Genomic DNA, 11871 nt, shown 5'->3' with positions numbered 1-11871 from the left:
GTTTTTTATATTTAAAGAATTTGCCACTGACGATTCAAATGCGAGTTTTTTGGGCAGTGTAGAGTAGCACTTGTTGTTTGTAATTTCTCCGATCACAAATGCAGACATGGTTTTATGTTTGCGCGGCGCGATGCAACGCAACGCAACGCATAAAAAGACAGTATTAGTTATTATAATCTGTAATTATGTCCCCACTGGATGCAACAAATGCCTCGTTTATAATGGGTTTTAATGTTTTTGTCTCAGCACTCCGGCTGGACAGGGCATCACAATATGGTAAGGGGCGTAACATTTCTGTCACACGCTTGAGGTATTCGGCCAATCACAACGCACTGGATAGCTGGCCAATCAGAGCACACCTCACTTTTCAGACCGATGAGCTTTGTAAAAATCAACGCGTTTCAGAAAGGCGGGGCATAGAGGAGAAACAATAATGTACAGTATGTGGAAAATAATGTATTTGAACCTTTAAGCGCATAAACACATTTCATTACACCAAATACACAAAATAATGTTCTTTTTAGCAGCATCATATGACCCCTTTAAGGTAAAGGAATAGTTGGAATTCTGTCATTTTTTAATCTAATTCATATTAAAGCCCGTTGTTGTGTCATAGTAAAAAAAATTATAAAATTCTGACTTTATGTCACAGAATTACCACTTAATATCTCACAATAATTGTTACTTTATTCCTATTTTCATCAACCCAGGCTAATAGGAAAAATGTGCATTTGACAACATTTCTAAAAATTTTATTAGGTTGCTTCTTGGATGTTTCATGGCACTTTTAAAGTAAAATGTCCAGCACGTTCAATTTTCTCCAAAACAGATGAACAGATGTCCAGTGAGTGGGGCTAAAAGGTTAATGCTCTGTCGCATTTGGAATAACATACCACCTATACTAACCCCTACTCAAAATCTAACTGATAGTGTACAAACATAAGATGAAAATGCTTTTCCTGAAGCAACCATGCCAGTTTAGCTTGCTCCTACTAGTATTTGAGCTCTTTTATCAACAGTCATCATGACTTGTGTTTCACATATTATAGAAAACGCCCAAAGAAACACACACAAAAATAAGTCTTTATTAGTCTACTTCTATGGTCTGCCTCTGTAATATTTTTGTGTGAAAAGGAATAAAAGTTGCTGGTTTTATACAGCCACTAGTTTCGTTTTAGCTGTAAACTGCAGTGAATTGTATGTAGAGGCACATTTTTCCAATGAGCTTGTGTTGGTTTTCATAGATGTCGCTATTGTATTAGAAAGAGCATAGTGAATATTCTTCAAAATATGTCCTGCATACAAGATATGAGGGTGTGTAAATAATGACAGAATCCTATAAAGATCCAGCCTTTGAGTAACAGACAACTGTCACATAGATCTATCATTCTCCTTTATCAAAAATTTCAACAGTATAGCTTGGTCTGGAAAATAAATATAGGTGAATTGCACAACCAGCTCCAAAAAGGGTGAAAGAATCAGCACCAGTTTTCTTTTTATGAAATACTTTTATGAAATGCAGTTTACTTTTTGTCTTTTTCTTCTCATAGCCTTGCATTTGGCCCCTGAGGGAGTTGGCGTGGAGGTGATGGAAACAGGGAGCCAGATGAATTGTGCATGACCCTGGTTTTGAAGAGTTTATTATGCTTGAGCGAATGTGCCCTGGCTAGCAAATAAGATGTGATCTAACCCAACAGATGAGTGTTGAATTTAAGCCCTTTACACAACCAAAGGCTACGATGCTAACGCTAACTTTGGTTTAGCCTGCAGAAGGACTATTGCACTGGTGAGTTATGCTGCCTTCAATTCCTGTCAGAATGATGGCAATTATGAGATTTATGAGACACTATTATAATCATCTTTAGATACGTTAAACTAGTTAACTAATGTTGATGAAAATACTACTCATTAAGGTGTTTTTTAACATTCTTGTGTGGTAAAACATAGACAAACACATGAATAAGGCATCTCATGTGCATTCTTTCACCTTTGTTTTGTAGCAGTAGCGCTAAAGAGTTTTGTTCAGAAATGAAGACAGAAAAACATATCTCATATCTTGTTGTACTTACAGTTAGAGAACTGATAAAAAACATCCAAGGAGAACTTGAAGGCAGAATAACATCAACGTTTATTAGTGCTAATTTTCACAGGAAGTTATTGTGTGTGTTAGCGAATTATTTATGTGTGTTTGAAAGTCAGTCAGTCCCATTATCCAATTGTGGGTTTTACTCTTGTCTGTATGATAGATTTACACGCTATTAAACATGTTTCTGTCTATTCCAGACCTACATGAGTGGTCTGGTTATTTATTTACAGTCATTTTCAGACTGACATGAATGGTTTGTTCGTATCCACACCTTTTTCAAATTTAATGCAGAGCTATGGATCAACAGGTCAAAGGTCACTGACAGAGGTCAGCTAACTAACAGTGTCTATTTTTTCCTCTCATAACTGCTGCTAAAATGGAAGGCAGTAATAAAATGTCACTGTGCATATTACTTTTTGATTTTTATGCTGCTGCTATGCCCTGCTGGATTGTTAGTGTTTGTCAAAGTATGCAAGAATAAAGTAAGACCATAGTTCCTCTCAAGACAGTCTTATTGGTTAATTACTAACATTTTCAAATCACTAACCTTTAAAGTTAAATTGCATGGCTGATGATCTAATCTATATAGATTTTTGAATGTGTATAACTTGAAGCATCAGTGAACCTAAAAGTTGAACATACATTTCTAATAGGGTTTCTTGTTTGGACTCGTAAATTAGTTCAGTTTTTGCCTTTATTGAATTTGAAACCAATCAGCAAAATATCTAGTGAGGATAAAAAAACAAATACAATCGTCAAAATAAGAGTTATCTTTGTAGCTTTGGAAACACTTCACATAGACATTCGGAGCAGATGGCATATTTAGTTTGATGCAAATTGAAAAGACGCTATGAGGAAACAAAGTGCAAAATTCAAAGTTTTAATTCATGTTTATGATCATGTCTATGAAAGCGATGAGCCCTTCGATATGTCCCATCCAAACTTCCTGTTTCAACAGGAAAAAAAGTCAACACATTAAAAATAATAAATAAATAAATATGCTGTCAGGCCTTTAAAGTCATGTCTAATTTTGCTCAAGTGTAACAAAAAAAAGAAAAAAGAAAAAAGAAATATTGTTGACTGAATCATTGAGAGTTTAATGGATTTTACAGACTGTTCTATTTCCCATAGCCGTGTATTCAATCATTTCAAATTAAAATATGTTGTCTGCTGTAACACATTGTTGGTTATATTATATGCCACACATACTACATGTAAATACAATTAATTACAATATTTAAATAATATTAACGTCATGTATTTTCAGGTATGCTTATAAAGAGTTATGTCCATTGCCATCACTTAGTTCTTACTATTTTAACATGAATACTGTAATGTAAATGGTGAACTTTAATATAACAAATGGGAAACAATGTATGGTTACACTATCGTTTTGTTTTGAATTTGAGTAAAACAATATTGGCATCCCACAACTGATGCACGAAACCCAGAAACTCACAGAAAAGACATCCAGATCTTTTTTATGATGAAAGTGCAGGTGTAAGATGTATTTTATTAATAAATCTAATGGAAAAACGACTCATTTAGATGAGCATATCTTATTCATGCTGCAGCTTCAGACAAAACGTTTTTCAAGCTAATTTTATTATCTGTCAAGTAACAGATTTTCATTTAAGCCGAGTCTTATATGATACCGCATATTGGTTTCATGAGACCTTAACCGCTTACTTTTGTGAAGCTGATAAATGTTACAGTATGACATACAAACATTCATCTGACTCTAGTTTAAACAGAACTTTTCTAATTGCTTTATAATTATTATGCATGGATCTTTATCACATCATATTATTTCAAAGACTTTAATAATTGTAATACAAAATTTGTCAGAACACAGGGCCATATAAAATGAGCTAGTAAAGGCAAAAGGTGATTAAAATGGTGAAAAAAGAAATTGTTTAAAAATATATGCCATCTCTCTTATACATTCATATAATTTTTAAAGGTCCCCTGAAATGCTTAGAAACACGTAGCGTTACTCTGTGTTGACGTCATTTTAACTGAAACAGGAAGACAGGGCGGGACATATCAAGCAGCCCCGCCCCTTTTTAAAATAGCCAATAGCGTTCATTTATATCACAGCTTGGGCTTGAGTCGTTCAGAGCCGTTGAGCTCTGTAAAGCCGCATTCAGTGTTTTGGAGCACACTGCCTTATAGATAACCTTAAGACTAACATTGATACTAACGCCCAAAAAACTTTCATTTTGATTTCATGGGGACTTTAAAAAAAATAAAATCTTAATGCTGATTGGACAAAAAAAAAAAATTCCTGTAGTTAATTTTGTTAAATAAATTGTGACCAGAAACAGACCACTAAACACATGCGTTCACACCCCAGCTTGAGGAAAATACTGTGAGAAATTGAACATAGCACAGGAATGCAACAGTTATGTAGATCTTCCAACCAACTGCCTGGGTTGCATTTACATTTTACTGATCATTGAAATTGTCACTGTGACTGAAATTGCTTTCTCCGCTGAAGACAGATACAGGTACTGCAGGCCCCTCACATTACGTGATGTGAGATCAGCCAGCCATGAAATAAAATAAAATAAAATAAAATAAAATGGGAGAAAACTGATGAACATGTGCGTAGTCCGCTTCCATCTGTTATAGGCTCTCCAACAGAATGGAATGGAGGAAAAGATATTTAGCCACTGGTCTTTAATGGCCATTGCACAGAAAAGATGATGTCAGACAGAAGCTTCATCTGTACGTGTGGATTGTTGTGTGGGATCATTGATTTCCGATGTTGTGAGCTCTGTGGGTTTGGTCATCTTATGCCAACGCTGAGAAGGGAAAAAAATTATCAATTACACTTAAAAATAAAGGTGCGTCACGGTGCCATAGAAGAACCTTTTTGTCTAAATAGTTCCATAAAGAACTGTTTCACAAAAGGTTCTTTGTGGCGAAAGAAAGTTCTTCTAATGGCCATTGCACAGAAAAGATGATGTCAGACAGAAGCTTCATCTGTACGTGTGGATTGTTGTGTGGGATCATTGATTTCCGATGTTGTGAGCTCTGTGGGTTTGGTCATCTTATGCCAACGCTGAGAAGGGAAAAAAATTATCAATTACACTTAAAAATAAAGGTGCGTCACGGTGCCATAGAAGAGCCTTTTTGTCTAAATAGTTCCATAAAGAACTGTTTCACAAAAGGTTCTTTGTGGCGAAAGAAGGTTCTTCAGAATATAAAAAGGTAAGAAAGAGATGGTTCTTTGTGGAACCAAAAATGGTTCTTCTGTGGCATCGCTGTGAAGAACCTTTTATTCAGTGTTGGGGAAGCTACTCTGAAACTGTAGCTTGACCAGCTACAAGCTACTCGTAAATTAAAGTAGTTAAGCTACATTCAAGCTACCCTTTTGAAAAAAGTAGCTAGCTACACTACAAGTTACTGTCAAAAAGTAGCTAGCTGCATTGAAACTACTTTCAATTTGTATTATTATTATTTCTTTTTATTATTTTTACAATTAACATTACAAATAACTAAATAATTATTGATGAAGAATTATAATGAAGTTATAAGTAAAATATAATGAAGTTATAAGTAAAATATTTGGGGTTTAAAACAACATATTGTAATGCAATCAGGATTTCAAAGAGTAGGGTGAATTCAGGTTGATTGGGACACTTTTCCAAGCCATTTCAAATGAAAAAAGGTGTCCCAATCATTTGATTTTGTAAACTATTCGATACACACAATAATAAAATACTGTAGCGTTAAATTGTTATTTTAGTTATGTTAGTATATTGCTACAAACGCAACAACAATGTAAAAACAAAATGTATGCAACTTAAACTGGATATGGAGGAGTCATAAAATAAGCAGGTTAAACTCACAGCACATGCAGTATTTACTGACTGTGAATAGAGACGTCAATCATCAGCTGCACGCGTGAACACTGCGCTTTGCGTGAATCCCGCCGCAACCATCCTTTGCCAAATCACGATTTTATTTTCTGTTCGCTTAGTGTTCATTACAAAACTGTGGAGGGACAGATTATATTATGACCGTTCATCATTGTAAAATAGACATTTGATCAATTGGTGCAATAAAGAAAAATTAATCAGTTTAAAAAGGCTATTATTCACCTCTTGTATGCTTTAAGTCTTCGATGTAGACCGCATTTGAATATTTGTTTTGCGTAAATTACAGTTGATTCATGTGAAATATCCAGTCCTGTACATCCTTTGCAATATCATCAGACGATCTCTTGTCGGTGGAAAGACTGTAAAGCCGCGCGATGCGTGATATCACAACAGATGGCGGTAATGAACAAATTTAGTTTGTGATCTAGTCAGAAGAAGACGCTGCGCTGCTTCAATGCATTACAGGCTCGTGACTTGTCAGAAAGCAAAACAGAATGTAGCGTTTGGTCGCGCTACACTGCTACTTGCTGGAAAACGTAGTTAGCTGCAGGAAAAGCTACACTGTTTTAAAAGTAGCGTCGCTACTGTAAAGCTACTGAAAAATGTAGTTAAGCTAGTAGTGTCGCTACTTGTAGCTAGCTACTCCCCAACACTGCTTTTAAGCACCATTATTTTTAAGAGTGTAAGGAAGTTTGTTTGCAAGTTTGCTCAGAAGGAAGGAGGAAAGAAGGAAGGAAGTTCAATATAAAGTAAGTTCATTTGGGAGTACATTTGTTCAGAAGTTCAGAAGGAAGGTAGGAAGTATGCAGGTTCGAGAGGAAGGATCTTTGGAGGTACATTTGGAACTTCAGAAGTATGTTTGGAAGCTCAGAAGAAAATTAAGGCAGGAACTACGCAAATTCGAAAGAAAGGACTTTCAAAGGGTTGTTTGCAAGTTTGTTAAAAAGAAAGGAGAAAAGGAAAGAAGGACGTTTAGAAGGAAGAAAGTACATTTGGATATTAAGAGGTTTGCTCATTTGTTTGGAAGGAAGGAAGTTTTGAAGAAAGTAGGGATGGAAGAGAGTTTATAAGGAAGTCAAAGAAGGCAGAAACTTTACAGCCTTATCAAGGGTTCGTTTGCAAGTTTATTCAAAAAGAAGGAGGTAAGGGAGGAAGTAAGTTTATAAGTACATTTGAATATTCAGAGGTTTGTTTGGAAATTCATAAGGAAAAAATGAAGGAGTTATTCAAGTTTATAAGGAATATATACGTCTGGAAATTCAGAATTTACAGAATTGGAAGGAAGGAAGCTTGCAAGTTAAAAAGAAGGAGGTTTGGAAGGAAGTGTAAAAAGGGTTTATGAGGTGGGAAGTGCATTTTTAAGCTGTTTGGAAATTCAAAAGGATGGAAATTAGGAAGGAAACCGGGCAGGAAGGACACTTGACATCTTGCCTGTCGGATGCTGCCTTTGGTAGTGAAGAACATATAGATGATATATGCAGGTATCAAAACCATGGAAGAGAGGGACATTAGCCAGCCGATGCCCTGACCCCAGGTCGGGTACACATACTTCCCTAGTGTCAGAGGAGTCATTTCTATGGCACTGAATGTGAAAACACCCTACAAACAGAAAACAGAAGTCAAATCAATTATAAGTTCATTGAGGACATGGGCTTTTAAATGTATTGTCAATCACTCGATTCCTCATGCAGTTGAATGAAGGGATAAAAGGAGTGACATACTGTAAAACATTTTTGTTTCTTTAGGTCTTTCATGGAATTTTTTGCATGGTATTTTGATTATTAATTGATTGATTATTGAGCTTAGAAAACGCATCTTATAGGATTTGGAATTACGTTTAAAGATTTTTATTTTATTTTTAACAATAACTATGTGTTACGTTGGCAGCCTGTAGTCTCTAAGTTTTATTTCATTGCTTGCAGGTGAAGTACTTACCAAACATATTATTGGAGTAAAGTAAATCCAGCAATATTTCCAAAAGCCAAAAGGTCGATAACCAATCATGTCTTCAATGTTTGTATAGAATTTCTCTGCACCTAAAGAGAGAGAAGAGATGGATATTTACACTTATCAAGCAAGCTAGATCTACTAGACTCAGTAAGAGCTTCTTCCTTCCACCCTGTCCTAAAACACACTTTTAACAGGGTTCAGGAACCTAGCCTTTTTTTTTTTTTTTACATGTATGTTGAGGGGACACATTCAATGCTTCATCACTACAGTATGGACTTTTCTGGCCACAAAATTCAACTGAAAATGTTCATCTTATTTCATTGTTCTAATTTCATATGTACACAGTACATCATTGTCTAACATTTTCTACTTGAAGTTGTACCTTTTCATGCCATAGTAAGTGCATTATTGTAACTAGTGTGTACACTGTAAAAAAATATTGTGAATTTAACGGTAAAAGACTGTAAAAATGCTACAGTAAAATCCTGTTAAATGGTTTACGGTAAATTCCCCTACTATTTACAGTGAAAAACTGTATTGGACATTAATGTTACGGTAGTATACTGTTTTTGGAAGTGAAAAAGACCAGAATTCCCTGCGTTACATTTCATATTTGATGTTTTTTTGTTGAAATAACTATGTTTCTTCTTAGTTTTTTCTTATCAGTTTTGTATATTAGAGTTGTGTGTTACACCTAATGTTGTTAAATGAATGTTTATTGCATTATTTCAGTTTCATGTGTGTTACCATGATGGTGTTTGGTGTTTGTGTGAATGACACTGTGCACCTTCTATATATGTTATTATTTAAAAGCTGCTTGTGATGGGCTTTGGTTCATCATGTGACTTTCTCATCACCACCTGCATCTGGTGGTTATCAGTGTATTACAAAGATACAAAACAGATTTCAGTACTTCAATAGGTTGGTATATTAACATTATATCAGTTAATGAAATTATGGTATTTAACTGTAAATTTAAGTTAAAACCATAAAATCTAAAATGTTGCTACCGTATGTTTAACGGTAAAATTCCGTTTTTTTACCGTAAATTTTATGGATTTCTTTTTACAGTGTATTGTAACTACTGTGTTTATAAACTATTGGTACAAGGCAAACTTTTGACACTACTTGAGAACAGGAAGGAATCATATGGGAAAGTTAATGTAATTGGATGAAGATCGGCTTGAACTCTTCAGATTTCATAAACTTCACATCACATTCACATCAAATATATTCGTCTCCTCGTCTCAAATATGTTTATAGTACAGGAGATGTACCGTAAAACCAGGAAATGGAGATTGTCTCAAAAAAGACCAGGAACAGGAGACACATTCCACTGGCCGAGTAGTAGTCAAACAATTTGAACACATATAAACCACCCTAAAACAAAGAACACACACACATTAGAAACTGAAGAAAACAGTCAGTCGTCCCACGCAGTAAAACAGCTTTTTAGGCATCTTACCTGTGTGATGTTGGAGAAACCGATGATGAAGGATATAATACAGACCATGAGGATGAAGAGTTTCTTTCTCTTCCTCAGGACGGTGGGATATTCATCCATTAGAGCAGTTATGAAGCCTTCCACTGTACAAAACTGTCACAGACAAGTGTAAAAAGTATAAAATAAAAAGCGTTAAAGTGAAATCACATTGCTTTAGAACTAGGGTATAGAAAAAATATAATAATATAAACTATATTATTGTTCATTCATTATCTTGTCTTTTTTTAAGTAATCATTTATGTTATAAAATGGTGTCATTTTGCTTTAAGATTCAAAGATCAAAACATATGGTGGTACAACTGGAGTACTTTATGATATTCATGGAGGTACTTATTTTTAATACACCTAAACATGACAGATAATTGATTGTAGTTTTTATGTTTTCACATGTTCTCTGACATGTTAGCTAAAATGGTTTCATGGCCTCTTTGAAGAGACTCATTTGAATGTGCTAAATTCTCTTGTGATCTTCTTTGGCTTAACTTTTCACCTACCTAACACAACAAAACTAAAGTAACACCACATGCATAATTTATAACTTGTTTGGTTTTAATCATTAAAAAATCATTAAGCTCTGAAATCTATAGAAGAATAATGGTGCAATGCTGCTAAATGTAGCACCATTAGAGAAATATCGTGGGTTCAATACAAGCTCTATCAATAACTCCATAGTCTCTGAGGCATCATGTCAACTAGTAAGCAATAATTTAGACTCTTCAAATAGATTGTAAAATAAAAATAATATTAATAACTCAATTTACAAAGTTTTTTTTTTTAATAATGGTGCAATGCTGCTAAATGTAGCACCATTAGAGGAATATCGTGGGTTCAATACAAGCTCTATCAATAACGCCATAGTCTCTGAGGCATCATGTCAACTACTAAGCAATAATTTAGACTCTTCAAATAGATTGTAAAATAAAAATAATATTAATAACTCAATTTACAAAGTTTTTTTTTTCCTCGACAATGTGTAATACCTGACTGTCCAATCCCAGCATCATGAGCATTGAGAAGAAGAGAATAGCCCAGAGAGAAGACATGGGAAGCTGTGTGACAGCTTGTGGATAGGCCAGAAATGCCAAACCAGGACCTGATATTTAAACCATTAAACATAAGTGTCAAGATGAATCCTTTCAACAAATCACTATAATATTACTCATATATGACTTTAATTAAAGTACATTTTAAATTTGACTGAAATAGACTGAAGTACTAAAGCATATATAAAGTACTTTACATATCATTTCAACAAATATTTTATTCAATATTACATTTAAAATGTACTAAATTGCTACTTCATCATTACAATATTTAAATGCATGACATGCATTCAGCAGTACACTGTAACCATATTTCAAAGACAATAGAAGTAGTTATGGAATTATATGTAAAGATGTACTTTAAGTCTTACTTTAGTCAAAAAGGCACTCTACAGTTTGGCTAATAGTAATGTAATGTAATGTAATAGTAAGTTAAACTATAATCGTTTTAATGTAATTGTTTTTAATATGCAATTAAGTGACATTACATTCAGTTAAAGCATTACAGAAAAAAACAACCTGGTCTCATAAAAATACGTACCTCTGTGCACTTTTTGTGCAGCACCATTTTTACGTACCTTACTGCACGTTTCGCCGCAGTTTCAAGAGAAATGTCCACTGAGTGGCACTAAAACACAGGTTCAATTTGTGAACCCTGGCACGTTTTTATTATGTTAAAATAGATATGTATTGCTGTGTGTTTATTATGTTGCTTCTGGTACGTATTGCGGTCATATTTCAAAGACAATAGAAGTAGTTATGGAATTATATGTAAAGATAGTGTTAACAATTGCAAAACTGATATAAAAACGCATTGGTTGATGCAACCGTGCCATTATATGGATTTGAACCGGAGCTCCTCACCTCACAAGTACGTCTCCGTACTCCGTGAACTACCGAATAAACCTACCGCCTATGAAAACCCATAGATATGAAGCTGGATATGTGCGATGTTAATGGTGCGTTCAAGTCATGTCGGATAGATCGTATTTACGAGTTGAACGCACATGAACGCCACCACAAAGTCGTTATTACGAGTGGGAAACTCAAAATTTTCTTTAAGCCGAGTTGGGGGCGTATCAATGAGAAACATGGCGGAATCGATGGATGCAACGTCTGTAGTTGACGGTAATTTTTAGTTTAAATTTATAGTTTAGTTGTCCTATAAACTTAAATTGGTCATGTTCTTCTTACACAGCTAGTTAATGAAATCCAAGTTAAAAAAATGCTATAATTTTTGCACCTATAGGTCAAAAATCTTTTGATTTGTCATGTTGCATGTTTTAAAAATATAAAAAAATGCAAAACACACCTGATGCGAATTCTTTGCTCTTCATTTTCTATAAGCAGAGTTAACAGACCCTGTTGTATTTTCTTGTAATTTATTAAAAGAAGGTACAC

General features: G+C 34.5%; 1 protein-coding gene across 4 annotated transcripts in view; it reads right to left on the bottom strand.

Annotated features, from left to right (window-relative positions):
• Positions 1-5042: 5042 nt before the first annotated feature.
• Positions 5043-11871, bottom strand: part of LOC107597007 (sodium- and chloride-dependent GABA transporter 1-like) — an 18512-nt gene continuing 11683 nt past the window's right edge. For 3 of the 4 annotated variants that reach the window (XM_016287893.1, XM_016287894.1, XM_016287895.1), the window contains exons 11-14: positions 9389-9520; positions 9201-9303; positions 7909-8009; positions 6624-7572 (exon numbers count right to left, since the gene is read on the bottom strand). In XM_016287893.1, the coding sequence (XP_016143379.1) occupies positions 7240-7572; positions 7909-8009; positions 9201-9303; positions 9389-9520 (669 nt within the window). In that variant the 3' untranslated portion in view covers positions 6624-7239. Of the gene's footprint in view, positions 5154-6623; positions 7573-7908; positions 8010-9200; positions 9304-9388; positions 9521-11871 lie in introns of those variants that run through there. The other variant, XM_016287896.1, reaches the window with a different exon arrangement.

Source organism: Sinocyclocheilus grahami, unplaced genomic scaffold (genome assembly GCF_001515645.1).
Source record: "Sinocyclocheilus grahami isolate Dianchi unplaced genomic scaffold, SAMN03320097.WGS_v1.1 scaffold226.1, whole genome shotgun sequence".
NCBI lineage: Eukaryota > Metazoa > Chordata > Actinopteri > Cypriniformes > Cyprinidae > Sinocyclocheilus > Sinocyclocheilus grahami.
The sequence above is the reverse complement of the archived record's forward strand: the minus strand, read 5'-3'. Positions and strand labels throughout refer to the sequence as shown.